This window comes from Pagrus major, chromosome 1 (assembly GCF_040436345.1).
Source record: "Pagrus major chromosome 1, Pma_NU_1.0".
NCBI classification, from domain to species: Eukaryota; Metazoa; Chordata; class Actinopteri; order Spariformes; family Sparidae; genus Pagrus; species Pagrus major.
This window is the reverse complement of record NC_133215.1, coordinates 27,273,797-27,300,312: the sequence shown is the minus strand read 5'-3', so window position 1 is coordinate 27,300,312 and position 26,516 is coordinate 27,273,797. Positions and strand designations below refer to the sequence as shown.

The 26,516-nt window shown below is 40.8% G+C and overlaps 1 protein-coding gene across 2 annotated transcripts; it reads left to right on the top strand.

Annotated features, from left to right (window-relative positions):
- The first annotated feature begins 3,288 nt into the window (after positions 1-3,288).
- nt5c2b (5'-nucleotidase, cytosolic IIb) lies at positions 3,289-26,030 on the top strand. Of its 2 annotated transcripts, none has more exons than XM_073473005.1 (18): positions 3,289-3,502; positions 5,364-5,483; positions 12,005-12,078; positions 18,332-18,449; positions 18,762-18,857; positions 19,017-19,108; positions 19,210-19,267; positions 19,873-19,966; positions 21,594-21,647; positions 21,801-21,884; positions 22,085-22,126; positions 22,268-22,375; positions 23,495-23,561; positions 23,659-23,829; positions 24,388-24,439; positions 24,802-24,862; positions 25,197-25,373; positions 25,471-26,030. In XM_073473005.1, the coding sequence occupies exons 2-18, from the start codon at positions 5,383-5,385 to the stop codon at positions 25,723-25,725; spliced, it is 1,704 nt and encodes a 567-aa protein (XP_073329106.1). In that variant the 5' UTR covers positions 3,289-3,502; positions 5,364-5,382; the 3' UTR covers positions 25,726-26,030. The 2 variants fall into 2 exon arrangements, with proteins under 2 accessions (XP_073329106.1, XP_073329114.1); XM_073473013.1 differs by having other exon boundaries at positions 3,309-3,502; positions 19,710-19,966.
- Positions 26,031-26,516: the final 486 nt, after the last annotated feature.

Genomic DNA, 26,516 nt, shown 5'->3' with positions numbered 1-26,516 from the left:
TATTGCCGAGTTATCTCCACCCGCAATCCAAATTCACATCAAGAGCACTATAGGCAGACAGGATGATGATGGTGCACTTTACTTCAAAACTTTTTCCTGTTGAACAAAGTTGCAACTGGCAGCTGACAAGTGAAATCTAACAGTGTTGCTGTTAGTAATAGTTATAACTATGAACATTGTGTCATGTAAAAAATGTACTGTAATTCTTCAAGTGTCCAATAACGTTTCATACAAATTATCTTGGGTTACAATTATTAAAATGATGTGATTTTGAATGATGTGTTCAATAACTCTTCTTCTCAAACAAATGAAGTGAGAATGGGGCTAAGATGGATGGATGAAGACATGCTGAAAAGGGAGAGGCTCCATTTTCCCGTTTACATTCAGATTTGTGCACCAACATCAACAAAGAGTTGCTCCTTCACACAGTTGGAAGCAACAAACTGCATCTTCTGTCCTACTATATGACCGTAAGGTTGCTCTTTAATAGCTGAATCTCTCAGAAAAAAGTTTGAGATCTTGATAAATGTTTAAAGTCACTCTTTGGCATGATCTGATAAGTATTTGTTTTGTTTGCTGTGTATTTGATTTTGTTCAGCATCCCTTGAAAACATCCTCCCACTGACAGGCCTTTGCTGCCCTCTGTTGTCAAACTGAAGCACACTGCCTCCAAACATGAATATTTCAAATATACAGTACTAGAACTAGTTGGTACAAAGGTGCACATAAAGTATGATAGTGAATGCATCTTACTGGCTGCTGGTTGTTCAGGTGAACTGATGATGGATGAACTGGTGAGATGACATACAGACACTGATTTTCCCAAAAAGGAAGCCAGTGATCAAGACAAACCATCACTATACAGCATCAGCAGTCCAGATTAACACAGGTATCAAGCCTGACTGAGTTTTTCTCATCTTTTTCAGGTGCAAGAAGGGGGCATTGCTAACACTTTTTACCCTGGGAGCTGCAAGCTGAAACACACACCATATTTATGCAGAATATATCAACCTGAGCTACTGAGAGTGCCCTGAAGGTGCCTTTCTTTCAAAATTTGTGCTGATATCAAATAATATAGTAAAGTCTGTGATATGTATGGATATAATGACGCCTTGTAAGCCATAATTAATCAGCTTGTGACAGCGTGGGCAAGAGGTATAATGATAATGTCAATAGAAAAGGTTTTATCTGAAGAATTGCATGCATTGTGATTTTGTGCTGTGGAGAAGAGCTCCTCCGATGTTGGGCGGGTCAAACATTATCTAAGCAGGATGATCTGTTTTTTGTGTGTCCTTGAATTAAAAAGTGTTGATCTGATCCGATCTTAAGGTAAATAGATGGAAGTAAAATACATTTTGCATTTTGTCCCTTTACCGTAACTGAGTTTGTACTTTGTTTAAAATGTGGGTCATTTTTCAAAAAGCCTAATTTTTCTTAAAGTTCAGTCAATAAGGACCTGGTCTGACACATTTTCTACAGTTTTGCTCTGTACTGCAGCAGAATGTATCTGAGATGAAACACACTCACATCCCAATGACATCACACTGTTTACTAAATATAGATGTGAACAGCCATGAGTGAAAAAGTCACTTTAACCTCAAATGAACTGTTTCATTTCAGACGCACACCAAACAATGTGCCAGTGTCGAAAGACTGATGTACTGCACTTACTGTCACTGTTTGATATCCAGTGGTGGAAAGTGACAATTTACTCAAGTACTGTAGCCTACAATTTTGAGGTACGTGTACCTGGAGTATTTCCATTTTATACATCTTTATTCCTCTAGTCCACTACATTTCACAGAGTGGTATTGTTCATTTACTCCTCTATTTAATAGCTATAAGAACTTCCTACTTTTTAGATTAAGAATCATAAAGATCAATGATATACTTTTACATCATATTATATCAATGATATACTTTTACATCATATTATATAAAATAAATAGTTAAAGATAAAACTAGACCACTTAATAAAACTGCCTTTCGCCATGTTTCAGATGTCACATGCTTCCAATTAAATAACTGTCTGAGGCCCAAAGAGATAAAACGAGACACGCATTCTTGTTTTCTGTCCCATCATCTCATGACCCCTCAGATCTATCTGGTGAGCCTTTGGAGGGGCCTGACCCTTAAGTTGGAAACTATTAAAATAAACCACCTATCTGTCTTTAAAGTTGATAAACTAGCTCCAACTCAGCCAGTTACAACACTAAAACGCTGCTCACATATTTTTGCATCCGTATTAACAATCTCATTATGTCATATATAATAGAATTACAGTTAAAGGGGCATTTTTCTTGCTAAATGAATACTTATACGTATGTTTTGCTGATATTACTTCAGTACTTAAAGGAACAGTTCACCCACAAATGAAAATTTATTCATTATGTACTCCACCCCATGATGATGGAAAGTCTGGTGAAGTTTTGTCATCCACAAAACAACTAAAAACAAACAAACAAACAAAAAGGCTCCACACAGATCGTCCAGTGTCATCCAAGTCTCTGAAAGCCCTAAGATCCCAAACTGATTTGAAAAAACATAATTTACACCTCTTTTTAAACTGAAAGCCTCACTTTAGCCGCTACGCTAAAAGTGTTAGCACCCACCCTTTCTGAAGCGGGTGCACTGAAGGTGTAAATAGTGTCTTTTCAGATCAATTTAGGATCTCAGAGCTTCCGGATACTTGGATTACACCAAACAAGTCCCCATCCACTTCGGTTGTTTAGGAGAATGCTGCGCTGCTGTTTTGCTGTGAAGCTCCAGAAATGTTTTCACCTCACTTTCCATCCACATGGGGGGTGAGTAGATAATGACTGAATCTTTGAACTGCTCCTTTAAGTGGGATTTTGAATACAAGACTTTTGACAGTACTGGTGTAGTCCATCTTTACACAGCCGTATATAGAATATCCTTGGCAGAGTGCATGTGTTGTCAGATGTATCTGCAACTGAACAGCTGCGAATGCATGTAAGTAATCAGCAGACTTAACTTTGTGCTCAGAATGTTTGCTGTTTCAGTAAAGTTGAATAAATGTCAGTATTGTAAGATCAGTTCAGTCTGTGTGGATCAGTGGAGTACTCTCTCCACTGCTGCACGTCCAAAGAAAGCACATCAATTCTTGCAGCAAGACAAATTGATGCAATCCACTGAGGTGTCTGTATCTTGATGTAGTCAGCTGACAACAGATGCAAGACTGCTGGGGTCACGTGTCTGTGCCACGACGACATCTAGCCCCGCCTCCTCTTTGATGGACAGCAGGAGGCCCCGCCCCCTGAATGTCTCATAACAGCAGCTGGGAGCTCACACAGAGATAGCGGAGAGCAGACAGAGCAGGGACACTCATCTGCTGCCTGGCTGTACAGTATAGACATCACATCGCTTTGACTGCCGCTTTCTGTCAGAAAATACACATTAGCGACTTCTCCGACTTTCACACAGCCCCAGGCGCATGCTCAGACTCACTGACGGTGCAGTTGTTTTATTCAGGAACTCAGAGGTGAGTACAGTAACGCCAGTCACAGCTAAACGCAGTCAAATCTATTTACACTTGGTGGCTTTTGTTTTGCACCCAAGCAGAGCTAACGCGTTAGCTCCGCCCGGACCACTTTCTCTGCTGTCCTTCTCATTAATGTCAGATGTAAAGGAGGAGACGAGCAGGACAGAGGCTGCCGGAGCGGACTGTTAGCTAGCTTTTACAGCAAAACAGAAGGACATTTCCCCCCGTGGGCACGGCTTCACTCTGCTGTTAGCTTGTGGAGACACTTCAAGCTAACCTCCCTCCGCAGGTTTCGTTGAATAGTCGTTTTATACAGGCAAAGGTGACGGTTACACGTACGTGACAGTTAACGTTACGTGTATTGTTGTTGAGGTGAACGTCGAGCCAGTGTTCCGACAGCGACGAGAGGAAAGCAAAGCCTCTCACAAGTTTATGTTTAGCCCTGACTCAGTTGTTGTTTGCTGTGCAGTTGTGCAGGTTAGCTCAGGGCTCGTCTGTGAATCTGTCCAAACCAGAGCTCCCCTCAGACCCCAGTGGGCCAAGATATCACAAAGGCATTATCTAAAAAATCAAACATGACACCAACACTGGAAACAGTCCTATAATGCGACAACAAAGGGTGTCTTATGTGGTTGCAGTGTTATGAGATTTTCATGGTATGATATCTTGGTTTTACACAGTTATTACAATTATTAAAAACAGAAAGATGGTTTTATTTGGTTGTTTATTATAATTTCACATAATATCAAGTACTGTAGTTTTTTTAATAACACTTATCAAGATTAACTTTTCGCAGTGGTTGCACTGGTTCGCCTAACTTTGTCATTTAGGTGCACCAGCACACAATATACATTTTTGTTTAATTCATTTTATGTAAATGGTTGTAAACAGGAGAAAAGGTGCAATACATGTTTTTCTTCATTTAAATCGCATCGCATGCAACAAGAAATTGCGATACCCTCAACTGTTTGAAAAATAAGCTGCTAAATTTCAGGCGCACTGTGTGACTAATGAAAATGTTTAGTCACACTTGTCAGATTTAAAGCAAATGTACATGTACGCCAAGTCAAATGGGATGACGGTGTTTTGATGTTAGTGGCCCTGTTGACAGTCCTCCTCTGCCTCCACATGCGAGTCTCATTTGCATTTGTGCTGGCACTGAGAACAAGAAAGCTGACCTCCTCTGCCTTTTCCTTCCTGCAGCCCAGCCTCTCCAGTGACAGGAGGAGAATGATAGAGTATCAGCATGAGAGGAAAGAAAACATGCAGCTCTCTGTGGTCATTAAAAAGACGAGGCTAGTATGACCCCATGTTGAATAGTTTCTTGGGTCATAGGTTCAGTCTCGATCTTGGCTTGGTGTTTTGATGTTGCCTTGTGAGTGAGGGTTGTTTGTGTGCAAGACTGTATAACATGGTACATTAGACAGACTAGGTTTGATCTCAACAATTTGTACAGTGACCCGACTGGTTCAGTCATCGTCCGTGGCCCTACCAAACCCTCCCTGTGCATTTTGACAACACCATGGGAAAATCCCCAATTGATTGATGATGATTAAACTGTGTTATGATTGACTCAACAGCTCCGTACTGAGCACAGCACACACAATAGGTATAATCTCTTTTTAATTATAAAACAGTCATATAAAACTGTGATTTAAGTGACCTTGAATGAAACTACATTATCCTACCACATTATTTTATATCCTTTTTTTACTGTTGTATATCTGTTTAATGAAGAACACAAGTTAAGTCAAGTCATTTGCTCGTATCCAGTAATAACATTAATCTAAAGGGATAACATTTGGATTTTATTTGTGTTGGACCTTAGGTTTTCAAATATATGTGGTGTCCTTCTCCTCAGACACAGCAAGGCTTTAAAGATGACGACTTCATGGAGCGACCGACTGCAAAACTATGCCGACCTGCCTGCCAACATGGATGGCCTGACGATGAAGAAATACAGAAGAGAGCCATACCACAGGTAAGAAACATGTGCGGAGTCACCAGGTGCATTTCTGATGATCTGAAACCACGTCCAGATGGGATACATGAGAATGTTCTCACATGAATTCAGCAGCCAGACAAAAGAATTTCCCCTTCTGTTGTGCCATAAACATCAAATACAGTGAACGTGGTTAAAGGGGTAGGCAAAATAGAGGAAACACCTGGACTTTAACTTTGAAGGAATTTACAGTTACAAAGTTACAAGTTTACACAAGGGGGTTTATTTGAAAAAGTGAATGTATGAATATAACTTTGTAGCAATCATAAAAATTGAATGCCAGGAATACTTTTTGGAAGTAAAACTTACTTACATGGTCAGTCATGAGACCCATGTAAGTAAATCAGTGGCGGTCCTAGCTTGCATGACGCCCTGGGCGAACCTCACCTTCAAAAAAAAAACAAAAACAAATGCCCATATTGCCCATATGAGGAACCGGCCCTGAAGTAAATGAACCCCTCTGCAACACAGCCTCAACAAAAAAACATTATATATTAAGTTCCTTGTAGTGCCACAAGTCTTTGATAAGCACATTTGAGAGATCCCTGTCAAAAATGTGTACACAATGGCAAATGAACAGAATTTTTTAGTTACTAAGTATTGGCCTTGGCCCAACAAAATCCAGAAAAGTCAGGATCTAGAATAAACCATCAAATAACCATGTAAAAAGATGAAACAAGCCATTCTTTGCTCACAAAAAATGAACGACTGTGGCCGTTAATGCTTGAGTGGAGTCAGGTCGACTGCTCTCCCAAGTACCGGTCACTGAGTATTAATAAGGACCAAAAAGTATGTCACTTTAGTTGTTCAATCAGTAGGTCAAATGCAATGCGACCATATTAAAGTGTAACCATCACAGCTTTCTAAGAATATTTGATCAATACTAGATTAGGCTTAGATATACTTCGGATTGCCAAACAGAGCCGCTCACTGTTCATTTCACTGAACAATCATCCTAGAAATTCAGAAACGTATTGCTTAGCTGTAAAACTACCATCAAGAACTTTTTTTTTTCTCTACATCATGTCTGTTCTTTATTGTCATTACAACAGTGTAACATCACTGACAAAACAGATTGCTCTGCATTAAATGTAGTATTTACTTTTTCTGGCATTTGCCGGCTTTTACTTGGACAATAGTGATGCAACATCATAGACCATTTCTCTACTTAGACTGTTCGAAAGGCAAGGCACTCGATAATGATGAATTGTTAAGGATTTTTATTACCGTGCAGTTATTTGAATCCATTTATTCACTGCCGTACGTGTTACATTGCCTTTCATAAGTGGAGCATAACCCTTACTAGGTCATGTCACAGAGGTTTCTCAGCTTGATTGGGAAATTAAACAGGTTTTGCAGGCTAAGTTTTGTCTTGGGTGTGGTTTTCTTGCTGCTATGAAAAATTCCTCTCTGTCTCATAGCAAAATGTCACCAGACTGTTGAGAGCCTGGGAGTGTGTGCATGAATCCAAAGCTTCTAGTTAACTCAAAGGCGAAACTATACCAGCCACGGTTAATGTTAATCGATTGGAGTGTTTTGCCATGTAGTTGTCATGTCAGGAGGATGTTAGCCAAGCTGAAGCTCAATCATGGACAACATCTCTCACCCCCTGCACCAGACTACTACCCACTGTGTAAGAAGACCGCAGCTCATTCATCCCCACAGCCATCAGACTGTGTAACTCAAGCACTACCTGAACAATCACTTTCCACTCACTTTGTTTTTTGTAAATATCTTATTTTTTAGATTTATTTTTTATTTAACTTTATGCGTATTTGTCTGACTCCTTTTCCTGTACTTGTTGCATCTTAAGCTGTTGTAACAAGTGAATTTCCCCGTTGTTGGATAAATAAAGTCTATCTAATCTAATCTAATGTTAACACACACACAATTGGAATCTCACAATAGATGGTCACCGTTGTATCTTTACCTGTTGACTGGAAACGCCCTGTCGTCACACTGGCTGAAAAGCTGATGTGAGGAGGAAATTATTCTTCATCAGAGTAATAAAAGGTGTGTTGCTGTTCAATGTTTAACTCAGCTTAACTAAGACACGCTTGTCCACTGGGCCCTGCTGTTCTTTCACACCATTATGTAATATGCAATGCTCACAGGGTTTATGAAACTGTCACTCATCTGTTAGCTCTGTGCTGACATACTGTTATTCACTCTTTCCATTATCCTCCCCCATCCCTTCTCATTCTCCAGGGACACACACATGCAAACAATCACACACACAATGGTAATAAAGATGATGTTGATCTCAGTTGATCAGTAGTTCAATAGTTCTGTTTAATTAAATTCTCCCCGGCTTCTTGATCCCTTTAATGATTTTCTTATGCAAGTGACCGTTTTAGGCGACCTTTTGTTTATCTCACAGACAGACAAAGACCACTACTTCAAAGTGAGAGCTCAGCTGAAACAATGCAGCCCGATAATGAGCAGTGTATCACATAGCAGAGGGCTGACAGCTCTGGCCAGCACAGATAAACCTTCTGTCGCAGGGAGTCGGATCGCTGTCTCCGTGAGATTCGAAGCGGTGGAAGAAATCTGGCAGATTGTTGCACAGCTGCACTCAGATGGAGTGGAAGTTGTTAAAGAGATTCTGTTGTAGGTGTGGTGTGGCCCATGTGGGCTGTATGAGGTAGTAGTTATGTCAGCAGGAGCAAGGTCGAGCTGGCTCTGGTAATCAAGCCACCTCCACCCGCCCCCACCCATTGTCAGTATGCTCTTAAGAGACTTCAGTTATCACTGATGGCTCTTTTATTGCACTCACTGGAAAAGGACTGTGCTCACTCAATACTGATAAAAACTGACAGTAAAGTAGTAAGTAATATGTATTCTGTGGATAATTTTATTTTTATAAGCATCTGAATACGTAATTAATTAATCAGTACTGAATACCTTATATGGAAATTTAAAACTGAAATAACCAACATTTCAACTTTCCCCCCGTTAGCAACATGTTGCTAGCAGCCTGGCTACTATCCAAAGCAAAAAAACTGCTCCAAGAATCCCAATTTGACCTGAAAAAAACCTAATCTCAGTGCCATGAAAAGGCAGACTAAAACACCCGTTTGTATTAATAAGAAGGCAGTCTTTGTTACTTACTGATCTGGTAGAAAGAATGCTGGTTGTTTCACCATTATCTTGGCATAGTGACCATGGAAATCAATACCTCTTACTGTTCTGGTTGCACAATGGCAGACACGTTTCCTTTGTGCCGTAAATCAACCTTCATTTTTCCAGGAAGAATCCAGCCCGGTGGCAGACTGAATAGCATAGTGAAATCGAGGCATAAAGGGAACCAATCTATACGTGGATGGTGTCATTTTTTCTCCAGCCATTACACTGTGTAATCAGTATTAAATTTACAATAAGTTAGAGCAAAAAAGTTGTCTACTGCCAGTGTAAATACCACTGCCGTGCTAGCATTGAGATATTTCAGTATTCAAGTTTTGCTATTTCAAAAACTACATTTTATAACCCCAGTTAATGAATTCACACAGAAACTTCAAGTGTTTGCGCTTCAAAGCAGAAGTCGACCAATTTGGACAATTATTCAGTGCCGATAAGATGTTTTACAAACTATCAGTATCTGTGAAACTTGGCTCCGATAGTGGACACCCTCCAACACTCACTTGCGGACACACTGTACATCTCCGAATGATATATTTGTTTAAGTATTTATCACTTTGAGTTTTGTGCGCAGTTCAACAGTTATCCAGTTTCTAATAAATTAGCAAATTGTTCATTTCCGACTGTCAAATTTGGGCTGAATATTGTCAGATTATCTGCGATCGCTCCAAACTATCATTATTATCTCAGCCTTTTAAATCTAGACAACCTTTTTCCTGGATCATACAGCCAACAGAACAGATTGTTAGCAATTTGTGCACTTTTTAAGTTCTTGACTTCTTTAATCTGAGCAACTTAAACATGTTTTTGTAAAATATAGGACACTTCCATTATAACCTAAGTTATCCACATTTGATCAGGCACTCAGTTGCTTGTTTTTGCTTCTGTAAAACGCGTCTATGTATGTCACAAAAGCTTAAGTTGCCCCCTGTGAGATTCTTCTATAAAAAGAAGTCAGCTCAGTCTGTAAGTGTTTACATTGAATCAAATCTCAGTGTGGTAAGCAGCTGTCGCTCGGGGCCCGGGGGCTTGCTTGATTCTACCTGACTTGTGATTGTTCTGGATGTCTTTGAGGGCCCACAAACATCATGCTGTGACAACAACAACCCGGACTGACAGCACACAACAACAACAGAGAATGACGCGGAATAGCCACAATCATTTTTGCAACAAGTCAGAAAATTTCTGAATGGCAAGAAAGCAAAGAGAGAGAGGAGGGGAGGGGGGCATTGTTTGTGGGCTAGAGCTGCCCTGTGTTGCCGGAGCAGGTCAGACCAACGGAGAGTCAAACTGAGGTTTAATTTCGCGCAGAATGCATCGCCAGTCGTCTGCTGGACTAAGATCTAAATGGGAACTTGTTCACTATGGATCTGCTGCCAGGTATTTCACTCCTGATTCAGAGATTGTTGAGGGGGAGACGGTCGTTGCCACAGATTAATGACGAGATAAATTGCCTTGCAGACAGTTTTGAGCTTGTGTTTCAGATTAATGTGCGAGCTAAGAGAGATGTAACCTAGTTTTTATTTCAGTGTTTGATTTTCCTTCAGCTGATTAACATCTTTATTTCTAGCATGACTAAATATTGACTTGGTGTGGAAATATCTAGGAGCACAGTTACATTGAGTTCAGTCGCAGATGTTGAAGATAAGCTATGTAGGTCTGTGCCAACCGTTGGAGTCAAGCTAGCAGTGTGTGTGAGTGTCTTTTCTGTGGAGGCTGTGTCAGCCAGGCTATGTCAACACTGTCTATCACTGTGGCCGCCGTGGACCCCCAGTAAACGACTGATTTATGAGTCAGCAGAGTGGACCTGTTTCCTGGAAGATTGTCATGCTCAGAACTAAGTCTGTAGGGTTTTATAATCCCCTTGTTTAGAGTTTTGTTAACTTCCTATTAACCAGGTATATGTGGCATTTTCTTGTTACCAAAGTAGTGCTGCACAATTGTTTAATTATATGGCGAACTTTTAGTTTGAATTTGTAGTTTCTAATACATCTTTAATTGACATTTTACTTACAATGTGGTGACGAAACATGCCAAAAAGATAGTTTGTCTGTCCAATTGAGACCCTAAATTGTAAAAGTGCCGTCTTGTGATATTCAGTGTTTCACTGTACTTTATGTGCCAGTATTGTCAAATATTGTCACAACTGCTGACTATATGGTAAATATGGTAAATATCATATCATATCCATAGCAGTTGCTGTTAATTGTAGTTTTCTTGCAATGTGGAACTACCACCCTTTGTGCTTAAGCAGAAACAAATGTTTTTGTCTCGTAATTGTTCTAAAGAATGATTTAATAAAGATATACTTGAAAATAAGTAAATAAGTAATATATTCCTGACATGGCACCTTGTTGGGTTCATTTGAGCTCAACTTGTAACACAGTATGCGGTCAAGGCAGACATTGAATGCCCTTGTTTTTTATTAGCAGAAAGGTGACTAGAAAACATTTTTGATTAAAGCACTTAATATGGCCCAGGGCTAAAAGCAGTCTTAGAACCTTCTTAGCACCAGGCTAAAAAAGTGTTCACGTTGGCACAATCTTGGCACATTCCTAAGTGGGTTAACCCCGACTTTAGCCCAGGGCCTGCTGGTTCTGCTCCAGAGCAGGGTAGGAAAATTGCTAAAAGGTGTTAGTGTGAATCTGGCCTAAAGTAAATAGAGTGGTAACGCTTCACTCTGGATCATAAACAGTCTTGTGTTCCCCGGACATTTAACCCAGGATGAGTAGAAATGCAGTGTGAACAGGTCAAAGGTTGACCCTGGGTTAACTGTGTGTGTGTGTGTGTGTGTGTGTGTGTGTGTGTGTGTGTGTGTGTGTGTGTGTGTGTGTTTGTGTGTGTGTTTGTGTGTGTGTTTGTGTGTGTGAAAAGGTGCTAAATTATCCCAGGGTCAACTCTTGGCCAAGAAAATGCAGTGTGAAAAGCCCTGATGTTAGCCCTGATGATATTTTAACATGTCACAATGCCCACAATGTGTCCACACAGGGAATAATTTATTTACAATAACAATATACAATACACTGCTTGATCCTTCTCATACTCTCATACTAGGTACTTTTGATACCAAAGGTCAAAACAGCAAAATTACATATAAAAAACTTTTCTTTTCTTTGTTTTGAACATGCGCACGTCTCATTGTGTGTGTAATGGACTTACTGAGTTTTTACTACTATTGAATGGAGCCACTATAGCCCATCATCTGGGTTATAGTAGGTCTATTCAGTGAGTGAAACAGCTAAAATTAGTGTTATCTCCAGAAAATAGTGTCTTCTTTGAGTCTGCCAAAATGAATGTTATATAATGTTATTGTTGGATATTGCATCACAACTAAAACATTTACCTCATCTTGTCTCCTCTAGAGTGTTTGTCAACAGAAGCTTGGCAATGGAGAAGATTAAGTGCTTTGGCTTTGATATGGATTACACTTTAGCAGGTAAGTTGAACACACATTCACAGAACTGTAGTCATTAGCACTATCACCTAGTCCACGATGGCCAGAAGGCTGCACAGCTGATTCCCAGTTTACATGGATTGTCCTTGCTTATTAATATTGACTGGTCCAAATGAGCATCAAATGAATCCATGTTGATTAGAAAGGTTTGGAGTTACAGTAAATGTATCCACGGTACTCAATCAAAAAAGATAAAATTGTCAGAAAAAGAAGAAAACATTTTATTAATGTCAGGGTAACTTTTGATTTTGAGTGAGTACAAAGTAAAAAAAAATAGTAAACGAATCCTGAGTCTAAGTCTACAGTATCTCCTCTTTTCAATTCTATATTTGGCTACCTTACGATCCCCCCAGAAACACAGCTTGTTGCCCACGAAATATTATTTAGGTCAATGCCGGTGACACATTGAGCACACTTTAACACCCGGATAACAAAATGTTAAGCATAGCTCCTCACAAAGCTGATTGGAGATGTTCTTTTTCCTACTGACCAGTAACTGGGCCAAAAATATCCTGATTTTTCATGCCACTTTGTTCTGTGACTCAGCTCCAGTTTTTGGTCTCTCCGTCTCTATAAATAAATCCTCCCTGACTTTGAAAAGCAGGTCACGTTTGTTTGTTGAGTTCACCAGCGATGGCTCCCTTGAGAACGGGGATCACACGTAGTCCCCCTCTGGCTCCGTACCCCTATCCCTGTTCAGAGTGCTGGAGATTTTACAGACGCTCAGCTGTTGACATGATTCTCTTTATGGGAGCCCATAACCAAGTGTTAATGTTTGCTCGAAGCATGGCTATCATGTATCTTTGGAGGGTGTTCAGGCTTTGACCACAGACGTACCTCATCAGCTCCAGTGCTGTTGCAGAACGCCTGCTGCTTAACCACATACAATATACTTTAAGCACTTTGCACATTTCCTTTTTTCCCCTTTTTATATATATATATATATATATATATATATATATATATATATATGTGTGTGTGTGTGTGTATATATGTGTATATATATATACATATATGTACATACTTTGACAGAACAGTAGGACAAAAGAGATGCTATGATGTTCACTCCCCCCCACTTTTGTTTGCACTTTGCACATTTCAACTGCCTTTAACACCCTGTAAAAACAACTGTCTTTATTAAATGCTGAAAAGAAAGATGTGAGAAAGATGATAAAAATGTACCATGGATTCTGATTGACTGTCAGGTGGGACACCTCAAACATAGTTCCTGTCAACAGTTTAATAACTGCAGTCAATCAATACTCTAGTATCCTGGCCTATATAAAGCTGCGTTTCCACTGAAGTACTTTCGGTATAGGACCCTTTTGAACCTTGCCTAACCCGTGGTAACTGTACCTGAACATCAGATCTGCTGTGCATTTCCACTGCAGACAGTACGCAGGGTTGTTACCGGCCGGCTTCGGGGTAACTGCTTTCTCTTTCCAACAGCTGGGAAACAGCAGAGGTGACTGGTCTGAGCTCTTAATAAGCTGCTGCATTTATTTACTGACACATTGTGACCTGTTCTCTATCTTACTGCCCGACCGACAACATATACGAACTGTTAACCCCTGCTCCGCTCGCATTCATCGTCACTTTTCTGATGCTCGCTCTCTCGCTTGACCACTCACACCTTACGCTCCGCCACTCTCTCTCTCTTTTGCTCGACCACACAATCTCCACAGTGCACACATGGAGTTGTTTATTACAACAAGGAAACACGCTTTACTTGAGAAAAGGCTGCAGGCAGCAAGGCAGGAGACTGCTGATAAAAAGCAGGAGGAGAAATCCTTTTACAGAGTGCAGAGGAAGTGACGACTGTTCGGACTGACCAATCAGTGGTCTGCAGTGTTTTTAATTCCACCTTTCAGTAGTGGGTCAGCCCACATATACCATCCACAACTTTTTACAATGGAAATGCTTAAATAACCGTTACAAAGTGTAACAAACCAGGCTGCTTGGTGGAAGCTTTAGACTATAGGATCAATAATTGGTCATGATAGAAGCATGAAGATCCATGTGTCCTGAAACATCTCTTTTTGATTCAAATATTTGTAAACTCCTTTCCAACTCCCCACCACCTAGTTCAAATGCTCTTGTTCAGTCCTGATACACAGTTCATGCAGTTTTACACCAACATCATGCAGTTTTTGTCATTTTGCACATCATGCTGGTGTTAAAAACAAGCCCAAGACACTGTTTAGTTTGCTCCAGCTGTTTGATTGTGCTGTGAGGCGCTTTAAAAAATTTGATTAATCATCCGAACAATTACAAGGTCAAAGTTTAGAAGTCTCAATTCCAGGTCCCAGTGCTGAACACAGTTCTTGCACAGAGTGCGTGCAAGAACGTCACATGTTTTGTAATATTGTACTGTGAGGCTTTTGTATGAGATGACATTGCCTCATCTGTTCTTTTCGCTCCCTTCTGGAGCACGTAGTAGCCTGCAGAAAATGTTGCTCAAACACACACTTAGGCCCAGATTGCATTAAAAGATACACACAGTTTTGTCCTAGTTTTCCAACAGACTTTTGGCTGGAATGTAGGCCCCCGAGGCTGTACTTAAGTTTTCTCATTTTTCCACAGTATGTTCACTAGTGTCATGAATCTGTGACAAAGGCCTACATGCACATATTATTGGCTACAGACAGATTAAGACAGGGTGTTACGCGACATGGTTCTGATAAAGTCTCTGTGTGGGACACTGTATGATTTGGATTTAGTTGTCTATTAGTGGAAGGGTGCAGGTTGTTTACCTTGTGTGTGTCTGTGGTGTAGATTACATGTAGGCCTGTAGGCCATAAATTGGGTCTATAAATTGTGGAGAGAAACCACACACCTCAGTATTTGGGGCAGTAGGAGTATAATTAACTGGCAACAATCTCATCAGAGATACAACATAGAAAACAGATCCCTGAAACTAAGGACACTTCTCGCCTCTGCTCTAAGTACATGGTTGTGTGTGTGTGTGTGTGTGTGTGTGTGTGTGTGTGTGTGTGTGTGTGTGTGTGTGTGTGTGTGTGTGTGTGTGTGTGTGTGTGCACACATACTGACAGCGTGAGAAATGTGAGAAGGGGCTTGCAGCAGGGGAGCAAGGACCCCTATAAAGCAGAAATGCAAAAGAGTGAAGGACGCTTAAAGCAACAATAACACAACTTCCGGTCTGGACACAAATGCTGTAAACATGACTTTTCAATAACATCTGTTGATTATATTTTCTCTGCTGCCCCATTTACTAAATATGCAACTTTCCGATGTGGCTTTAATGGAAAAACAGACCTACAAATCACTCCACATAGTACTGCTCAAGCCTTCCAGCATGTGAAATAGTGAGCGGCGTCTAGAGTTACTTAAAAGGATATTGCTTAGGCTGTGGGTGTCATGTGTTGGTATGGAGTTACTCAAGGGGGCCTTGTTGTTCAAGTTGTTTAGAGGTGAAATGGTTTTGGTGTCATTAAAGTCAACTCTGAAGAAAAAAGTAAGCACTAAAAACCAAAACTAACGTCATTTGTGATTGGCCGGAGTTGGATTCCTCGGTGTTTTTAAAGGCCTGTCAAACTTCTGTCAGTCTTGTCTTTGTGTATTTGTGTTTTTGTCTGTGCTCTTCTCACTGGTCTGGAGTGGGCTGGGCTCTGATTGAGAAATGTGTATTTTTGTCCAACAATCAGATTTAGTTACATTTTAATCAAAATCCGATTACATTCGGTGTGTTATTTTGCATCTGTGTTGGTCAACCCAGATCAAACCATCACAGCCTGTCCTGATAAAGCATATTCACTGAGTTTTTGAGTTTAAACTCTTATTAGATATTCATTTAAGACATCTTTTTCCATCAATCTTTACCTTTATTTTTTATTTCTTTGTGAATATTTAAGGTTTTAGAAAAATACTAAAGGTTTAAAACCAAGTTTGGACGCAATGTGTAAAGACATGTTAATAACATAATTTTAGTTTAGTTTCTAAGGCTGTTTTTGGTTCCAGAATTTTACATTATACATAGCATGTAACCCTTAGTATTACAGTAAAATATTTGTAAATATTAGTAAATATAGAATATAAGTTAATAGCGGCTCTAAAGCCATGTTATAGTTAAAGCCATGTTACATTTACAGTTAAGGTTTTTACTGTTAAACTTTTTAACTTTATGCACATTCAAAAACATTTATTGTTATAGAGAAATACTTCAGATTTGAAGTCTATAGGGACTTTAATGGTTTATGCCTGTATTCAGTTCTGTTCCACTGAGTAGCAGCTGTTTTCACTACAGTTGTGGTGGACTTAGAGGCATGTTTTTGACTGCAGGTTTGGATGTCACATCATTTTGGACCAATATTATTACCACATCTGTGTACAAAAAGTTGGAAAAACAGATAATATATAAACAAAACCCCAAAAAATAAAAGATAAAGCTTGATCCTACAACCATTCGATCTGGAGGAAGTAACTTAGTTGATTTTATATTCATTCTGCTTAGGGTGCATAAAATAGCCTGGGTGCTGCGCCTTAAACGTAGGGAAAACCCTGATAGTTGTAGTACTGTAGTCAGTGTCTATGGCCAATAAATCCTGACAGCAGTCTTGTCTAATTATTATGTAACAAAACAACTTCCTCATCGTAAAGGACTCGCCTGTCTCACTTTTATATAACCTACATTGAGATGTGATTTTGTTTATCCTAAGTGTCAGTGTAACACACCAGTGTCGCAAGGTCAACATGTGCGAAGTGCCTCTCAGTGAACTTAAGAAAGAGAGAGTGATGATAGCAAAGGTGACAGAGGTTGAAGAGTGAGAGAGAAGGAGAAGAAGAAGGAGGAGGAAAGGCATTTTAGTTGGTGTACGCTACTGCTCTGGGCAGAGAGCCCAAACCAAACCCTCAGTTTGTGGGAGACCACAGCGGGGGGTGAGAGAGAGGAGGGGTTGAACTGCACGAGGTTACGTGATTCTAATGCAGAAACAGGCTCAGGCTTACAGCGCAGGGCTGTCAACAACAGCACAAAGGCTTTACTGAACCCAAGATTTTCCTGTAACTCAGTGCACGCTCATTATGCTCCTGTGTGTAACCCAGCATTAAAAACACTCACACACTTTGCAGAGTAGGACACAGATGTTTTCCTGTTTGTCCCCCACTAACTGCCCTCTATCCAACCATCATCAGCCAATATTTCTTCCCCTCCAGAGGCCCCACAACACCCCACCGTGAGTGTCGGCAGCAACAAAAGCACATTCTTCGTTTCGTATTTATAACATCTGACATGTTCTTTTCCCAGTGTCAGATAGCATTGTAATCCCCTGCCAGCCTTTACTTAGCCTAGCATCAATCCGTGATTTCATTTTCGGAGCCCACCTCTGCCTGGGTTTAGGCTTGGCCCTGTGGTAAATATGTGACATGGTGGGGGGGCTCGTCCGTCTCAGCAGGGCTCATTAGCCGCTGAAAGTTGAGTGATTTTTCATCCTCACGCCTGATCCTGTTTCTTCTTGGATTTGCGTGCAGAACATCGAGGCCCCTTGTCGATAGCAAGGAGAAGGAAGGGCAGTGAGTGTGTGTGAGGGGAGGGGGTTTACTGTTGCGTGAGAACGTGCTGTTATCATAATACTGAGACAACACCAGACTTTCAGGTGGACGAGCTAGAAAAGTCACATGTATGTGTTGAGTAACATGACTTTATCTCACCTCTATTGAAATGTTGTTTGCTCTGTAATCTCAGCTTCACCCACAGGTCAGGCTCCTCAGATGTACATATTCCAGTGTTTTATGTAAATGTTGCATGTGTGCCTCACGCTTTACAAGCTCCCCTGTCAGCTAGATAACAGGTTTATAGCTGAATGAGCTTATTCAGCGATCCGCCACAGAGAAAGAAAATGTTACGCTGCCGACTTGGTTTTATGTTGTACTCTGTGGACACATTGCCACATTCGTTTTATTATTTTCATACATAAAAAGATGACCAATATTACAAAAAGTTAAAAGATATTTAGTTCATTATCAAAACGAGATCACTTTATTGTAGATCAGTTGTTTGACAATCAACTAATTGATTTCACTGAATTGGCTAAATAGCTGACAATATCTAACAATAAAGTAGTTTTTCAGAATGTTTTAAATTTTCTGTCAATCAACTGATGGATTCATTGTTTCATCACTCGATAATGAACAAAGATTAACATACCAGGCTTATTAAGACAGGACTTAATGATTGTTGGGGTAATTCTGTGTGTTTGTGTGTCTGTTTCTTTTCTAGTGTACAAGTCACCAGAGTACGAGTCACTAGGTTTTGAGCTCACAGTGGAGCGGCTGGTTTCCATCGGTTATCCTCAGGAGCTGCTCAGCTTTGTCTACGACCCATCCTTTCCCACCAGGTCAGACCAATCACAACCTACTGTACACACATGATGATGATGGCGGTCAATGTTAATGGCCAACTGCTGCTACTGTTGCCTCATCTCTAAATGTCTTATGGTTTTTTTTCACATTGAGAGCAGAGCACACAAACAAACTCTGCACTTCAATGAAGAACACACCATTATCATTTTAGTCCCTCTCAGTCTATCCTCATAACTCTAATCTTATTATAAATTATAGCAGTTAAAATGCCAGATGTGACGATCAAGAGATAAGTTTAAAAAGTTTTATTCTGTGTTGTATTTGAGTTTATTTCCTCTCATTTTTAGGGGCCTTGTGTTTGACACCATGTATGGAAACCTGTTGAAGGTTGACGCCTATGGTAATATCCTGGTCTGTGTCCATGGATTCAACTTCCTCCGTGGGTGAGTGGTTCCCACATGGATCTCTAAACTCTAACCCTAACCCCCAATTGTAAATTATACTGTACATCAAATTTGTATTTTTCTGACATTGTTTATATATGTGTGAGAGCAAGAAAGAAGAAAAACAAAGATTTAGCCTTGTGTTTTCTCTTCGCTCAGCCCTGAGATCCGTGAACGGTACCCAAACAAGTTCATCCAGAGAGATGATACAGAGCGTTTTTATATCCTAAACACACTCTTCAACCTGCCAGGTAAGATCTATGAACACTTAAACACTGATTGAAGACAAGTTTGATGACTACTCCATTTTAATTTACTGACAAGTTCTCCCCATCGTTCTGTTTTTCTTCAGAGACCTACCTCTTTGCCTGCCTTGTGGATTTCTTCTCCAACTGTGACACATACACAAGGTAAGGAAGTGTTAGTTACACTGTCTGTCATGCAACAAGTTTCTGTGCACCGCATGGTGACACAAAGACCGTTGCAAGCCAAACTGGGTCAAGAGCGAGCCCTACAGCATGGGAGGGTCCAGGTGTCTCAACTGCTAATCTAAGCTAATTGTTTTAAAATGGAAATCAAACGGGTGTTCAGTCAAAGAACCTTTTTTTTCTATAACAGTGACTTAATAATTTCTTAGACTAATTGTAGAGAAGCATGAATTCTTATCAGAATCAGATAGGAATTAAAAATGTTCTCACTAACTATTTACAGAGAATGAATCATGATATAACTATAAGATAATCTTTTACATGCTACTGTAAGGAGATACAATGGCCTGTAAATTTGTTGAGAATGTAATCTGGAATGGCTGCATGTCCTTTGTCCTCTGAAACCTGGTTGTTGGTCTTTTAGGGGGAGAATGCTTTCCTGTTTGGCTGGGGACCCCTCCAACAAGGGAAGGCTATCCCATTTAAAAGCAAACAAAAAAACAAATGTCATGTTTTCAAAAACCTTCTGTAAAGATGTGGCCTGTCCGACGGCTGTGTACGTGTGTGTCTCTGCTCCTCTCCTCCAGCTGTGAAACTGGCTTCAAAAATGGTGACCTCTTCATGTCCTATAAGAGCATGTTCCAGGACGTCCGCGACGCCGTCGACTGGGTCCACTTCAAGGTAAGACTCCTTTGGTGGTTGTGGTTGTGGTATGTGGTATGTGTATGTTACTCAGTATGGCTTTCGTCTGTACTGTTGACAACCTGACCTTTAGACTTTGACATGTCTTGGACAAGCAGTAGAGCTGCAACATTCAATCGATTAATCTATCTTGATAATCAAAACTATCAAACATTTGCTGGTTGCAGTTTCTTTAATGTTTGGGCTCTGCTAAATTCTGGTGAGAATATCTCACAATCTTTGACATTTTATAGACTGAACGATTAATTGTGAAAATAATCATTAGTTTCAGTCCTAACATGCAGCCAACGTAAATTTCGCTTTCACACCTGTAGTTTGGTTCATTTGGTCTGGGTCAAGGAAAAACCTACATGTGCTGTAAGCTATAAGTAGTATGGGCCAACAGGTAACTCACTGATTGGACAGTTTTGATGACGTCATTCTTCATCATCAGGGCTAGATGGCAGAAATCAACTTCTGCTGTCTGACAGCAGGTAATGCAGCAGTTTCTCTTCTCTGGTGACACAAGGTGCTTCTGAAGAAATAACTGTGAACATTATTAATCGAGAGCTGACCTCATATGTCATTCTGTATTACAAAACTGATAGTTAATAGCTCCGTTTCACTCATTCTTTACCCTTTTCTGAGATCACTGATAATATACAAACTTAGTAGGTTACAAGCTCAACACACCTCTGGTTTATATTTTCACTTTCTGATGTGACAGGGAAAATCCCCACACTCATGCCCATGTGCATATGTGTTACTACAGTTATTATAAAATGATATTGCCTAAATATAAGCTATATAGCTATACACCACCTATATACTGCAGATCAAGAGACAGCTGTTTGGTTGTTTAGTCCGCACTAGACTTCGACATAAAACTTTCATATGAGCATAAAAAACTCAATTTCATGGAAAAACAAGCCAGAGTTCAATTGAACCAAACAACAGGGGTCAAGTGTCAACGGACGCTAGGATTTATCTACTGGGACTAAGAAGCGTCATATCACATTCAGTTGAAATTCAGCCATCAAGACAACTTGTCAGGAGGAAAGCTAACCGGATGGTGGCAATAGACCAAATGTCAGGGAGTCATCAAAACCATAAATAGTCTCCCCCCGGGACTCTCAGTATCTATGATACTCAAAACAGCACAGTTAAAAACAACATCTTTAACATCTGTGGTGGACATGCAGTAAGATGTTGTTATCAGGCTCATAGAGTCAAAGAGCAAGACTCTCAGGATGAGTGAAACATCCCCAGTTTGATTCTGTACAGAGACATCAGGCTTAAATTGAGACTGCTTTATAATCACAAAAATTCCTTGGAGTAAGTTTAAGAAAGTAATATTAAAAAGAAATAAAAATGTAAAATACTTGAGAAAGGAAAACATAAAGTTAAAGAAAACAATGTTGCTTTGCTACCAAATCTGTTATCAGTACAGCTCTCTCCACTAACACATCCTGTACAACCTACAGCTAAATGCCACAAGTCATCATGTGTTGTGCGTGGGTTGTCTGCTGCTGACTTAAGGAAGTGATACTCCTGCAGACTGTGTCACTGTTACATTATGTATTTTGATTCTGTCTCTCCTGTCTGACTCCTGTCTCTCACATTGCAGGGTACTCTGAAGGAGAAGACGGTTGAGAACCTGGAGAAGTATGTAGTGAAAGATGTAAGTAGTTTGTATTCATCAAGGGTGCTACAAGTGTACTGTGTTAGAGAACACACACACAGCACACACACAGTCTATGTGGAGAGGCTGGTTTGTAAAGATTCTGAGAGCTTCAGTCTTTTTCTTTCTTTGGTTCTTCTGTGTTCCCACCAGGGGAAGCTGCCTCTTCTCCTCAGCCGAATGAATGAAGTTGCCAAGGTTTTCTTGGCTACCAACAGTGACTACAAATACACTCATGTGAGTATAGGCATGTGAGTTATGGTGGAAGCTTCACTTCTTAGGGGGAAACGGTAACAAGGGCATTTAAACATTGCACTGGTGAGACAGAAGTTCATTTTTGAGAATGTCTTCCAGTCTGTTGGCAGCAGTAGCGGCTGTATTAACTCGAAACACTGCTGCGTTTGGGTTGACTGTTATTCTCTGTTGTGTTCTCACAGAAAATCATGACCTACCTGTTTGACTTCCCCCATGGCCCGAAGGTAAAATATAGATTTTCTTCACCTCCCCTTTGATCACACTTAGAGCTGTATTAAATATGCAGGTGAAGGTTGAAGACACATTTTATGTTTATATGTGTATGTGTGGCTTTTAACTTGTGTGTGTGTTTGTTTTGACCACAGGCTGGTACCTCCCACCGGCCCTGGCAGTCCTACTTTGATCTGATCCTGGTGGACGCCAGGAAGCCGCTGTTTTTCGGAGAGGGTACGGTGCTCAGACAAGTAGACACGGTGAGCACGCACACAGACAGCACACAGCTGGGACAGAGAAGACGATACTAACAGCTGCACTAATACTGACGTATCCCGACATGTTGCAGCCCAGTGGCGTGTCAGCTTTGTAAGCTGTGGGCAGATACATGCATACATATAGATGGAAAGAACCAGTTAGTCCAGCATTTTTTCTTATGTTATGGGACTGTTTATCTTGGCTACTCACCTGATACTGCTTCTTGAAAAGCCTGGATTCAAGACTGGATTTCACATTTGTTTGTCTTTACATATTGTTCAAATACACAATCACAGCTGCATAGAAAGACAAAAGAAGAGGACGTATAGATTTACAAGAGTTTTTACTCTGATTCATCTTCACTTGTGAGGCTGAATTGATGTAAAAAGGCAAAAATGGTTTGTCTCAAAATCCCTTGTGACTCATTATGGGCTCTATTTGTTTGCTGGCCCTGCATGTATTTTTAGCTGAATGTTATTTTTCATTTCATTTCATATTTAGTTTAATTTGCTCATTTCATGATTAGTTACACATGACTAATAACACTTTCAAATCGACTTAATCTTTGAATTTCAACACGAGACTTGATAAACAGTGTGTTTGTATGTTCTCTTACATCCACCTTGTTTACAAATCTTATTGCTCTTTTCTGTAACAGATACAAAGTTTAAGCATTAGTCATACACGTGCTGCCCCACACGTCTGCGCGGTAATCAAAATATGGAGGAATAAGCTAACAGTTCAGAATATGAAACTTTGTGGCCCAAAACTGACCAAAGGCTTTTTAGAAATGTGTTGAGTAAATTGGATATACTATGAATTGATAAATAATTGGAGAAATTGTAGCTGTTTACAGATAACAAGGTTCTAACTTAATGACTGTTATTCTCTTAAAGTTAACGATCAGTCCAAAGATTAGCAATTTGAAAAAGAGAAAAGTTTACATTCTTGATGCAGCTTACAAGTTTTAACAAATCAATAAAATAAAAACATTTTTCATGTAAAAATGTGTTTTAACATATGGCTTCATGAGGATAACTCTGTTAGTATTTAAATTTGTGTTTGTGCCCAGGTTCCTCTCATCTATCTGATGTGTTTTGTTGTTGTTTTTTTTATTGCAGACAACAGGGCGTTTAAAGATAGGAACATACACAGGACCTCTGCAGCATGGTATAGTTTATTCTGGAGGTGAGACTTGTTTCCTTCAGTCATTCATTCTTTGTCGTAGAGATTAGTCGTGTGTAGTAGTTGGGATTGTTAAGATTTTAATGTCATTCTCCTTTAGGTTCCTCCGACATTGTGTGTGACCTGCTGGGGGCCAAGGGGAAGGACATAGTCTACATCGGGGACCACATCTTTGGAGACATCCTCAAGTCCAAGAAGCGTCAAGGCTGGAGGACGTTCCTGGTTATACCCGAGTTGGCCCAGGAGCTGCACGTGTGGACCGACAAGAGCTGTGAGACAAACAATTAATCACAGGCCTACACACACAGTGACATGTAGAATGTTTGTACTGTATGTAGCTGCGTTTCCAAGTACTGCAGGAAGCGTCAGTGTCCACGTAACGTTAAATTCTATCAGAAAAGAGCTGAGTTGAAGTACTTGTGCTGTCAAAGAAAAAATATTGCTCCCTGTTGGTTTTGATTTACTGATTGACTTGATTTGCTAACACTATGGTAACAGAGAGTTAACTGGCAGCTAACAACAAGCTTGCAAGGGTGACGGACAAGGTTCTTCTCCATTTTCTTGGTTACTAGGGTGACGGGTTACAAATCCTGTCCCATATAATATATGATTGGTTGCCTAAAAAAGAGCGACTGTGACGACACCAGAACCTTTGTAAAAAATTCAGATATCGTCAACTATAAGCGCTCAGAGAAGCTGGATGCAGTGCTTTTTCTCAAGGTGGCTGGAATAATTAAAGAAACAGCTAGAACAGCAGCTCTGTGCTGTATATGCACGTTCATTCTTGCAACAACGTGCGCATGAGCAGCAATCTTCTCCTGTCTTCCAGCGTTATTCGAGGAGCTGCAGGGCCTGGACATCTTCTTAGCAGAACTCTACAAGTAAGTTATGACCTTTAGCCTCGTTTCCCTCCTCCCTTCACCATATCCCACCTCCCTGTCCATCGCTGTCTCCTGCAGCAGCTCTGCTGCTCTTTGCCCTCTGCAGATACACTGTCTGTTTGCATGCATGTGAGCGTGTGTCTGAGGGAGAACAAACAGGGTCAACAGGGTAAAGTCTGCAGGGGTCGGCTCTCGTAGGCCGCCTGATAACAGTGCATCACTGGCGTTATTTATAGCCCTGGCACGACTCGCTGCTGCAACCACCTCTTTGACACATTACCTTTCAGCAGACTGATATCAGTATCTTCCCCTCCCCCACCCACTCTCGTCCTCATCGTCTTTCTCTCCCCGTCCTTCCTCAGACATCTGGACAGCAGCAGCAACGAGAGGCCAGACATCAGCACTATTCAGAGAAGAGTCAAGGTACGGCCTTAATCACCTCTGTTTCTATGACAGCAGGAGACCTGTCCACAAGGAAGGCCTGGTTTCCCATGCCCATGTTTACAGTATGTTTGATACAGTATCCACTTTAGTGTAATCATTAACAACAATCCACTTCCTCATTGTTCTCTCAGTTCCTGATGAGGTAATTGCTAATTCAGTTGTATCAATGACCAACTGTGCCAACGCCCCTCACAAAGATACTATACTGTCCGGGGTCAGGGTAGTAAATCCTGTTAGAAGTGGATAAATCTTCCTTTTTTGGCATGACTTTGCAGGCTCACCAGTGTCCTCTCTTCTCCCTCTCGCCTCTCAGAAAGTGACCCACGACATGGACATGTGCTACGGCATGATGGGTAGCCTTTTCCGCAGCGGCTCCAGACAGACCTTGTTCGCCTCACAAGTGATGCGTTACGCCGACTTGTACGCAGCCTCCTTCATCAACCTGCTGTACTACCCCTTCAGCTACCTCTTCAGGGCTGCACACGTACTGGTGAGTGTCTGGATGTATGCACGGGTTCGTACAAAGTCTTAAAAGTTTGGAAAATGCTGAATTTGTTTTCTCACATTTTGTCCCTCCTCCTCCCCAGATGCCCCACGAGTCGACGGTCGAACACGCCCACGTGGACATCGACATGGAGTCGCCGCTGGCCACGCGCAACCGCACCCACTGCAGCGACTGCAAGGACCTGGAGTGCAAACGCAACCAGCTGACCCGCTCCTTCAGCGAGATCAAACCTCCCAACCTGTTCCCCCAGACTCCCCAGGAGATCACTCACTGCCACGATGAGGACGACGATGAAGAGGAGGAGGAGGAGGAAGAAGAGGAGGAGGAGGAGGAATAAGCTGTATTGAGGAAAACCCCGTTCCTCTTTTCCTGTTCCTGCCTTCTTTGTTTCCCAGTAGAGTCAGGTAGTTCTCTCGCTCAAATTGAGGCAGGGAGGAAAAACATCTCCAGTTTGTGTATGTGTGTGTGTGTGTGTGTCTATACGTCAATACTGTATGCACACAAACACAGGCACACACACACACACACACACACTGGGGATTTCTGAGGAAAGTAAAAAGGACCAGTAGCGAGACAGATCATATGACTGTCAGAAGACTGTATGCATGCTTGGTCCTCAGAAACCCAACTGTTCCTAGCTTTTGAAAAAAAAAAAAAAACACTTTATGGTTTTTAATTGATTTAATTTGATTTCTGTATTATTTTTCCCATCAGACAGACAGAACATCACACATCCCTCTGTGAGTTTTATACGCTGACTTCAGAGCAATCTATCCGATGTGGTCAGTAAACTGTAGTTTAATCCTGACTGCCACAGTATGCATATTATAATCAAAAGGAAAACAGTTTGCAGTCACAGTGTCATAAAAAAGATCCACATACTGTATCAAAACACATTTTTTGTATGCAACATGGGAACAACATGTGTTTTTTTTCAGTTTAGTTATGTCCGTTTTCTTGTCTTTATACAGGACTACTCTCTTCTAACGTGTGTTTAAGGGTGTGTGTTTCCGTGTGTCTAACTGCCATAGTAGACTCAGACGGCAGCAGCATCCTGAGTGATGGTAAGCTAAGAGTCCATTGTACTAAACTGAAGCACAGAAGCACTGAAGCACAAGCTGGCGTTAA

What these genes read in the sequence shown, in the direction of transcription:
- nt5c2b (XM_073473005.1), top strand. Translation starts at nt 5,383, where the DNA reads ATGACGACTTCATGGAGCGACCGACTGCAAAACTATGCCGACCTGCCT. An exon ending in CACACTCTTCAACCTGCCAG is followed by an intron (nt 19,109 to 19,209) that starts GTAAGATCTATG and finishes GTTTTTCTTCAG; the next exon opens with AGACCTACCTCTTTGCCTGC. An exon ending in ACTTCCCCCATGGCCCGAAG is followed by an intron (nt 22,127 to 22,267) that starts GTAAAATATAGA and finishes TTTTGACCACAG; the next exon opens with GCTGGTACCTCCCACCGGCC.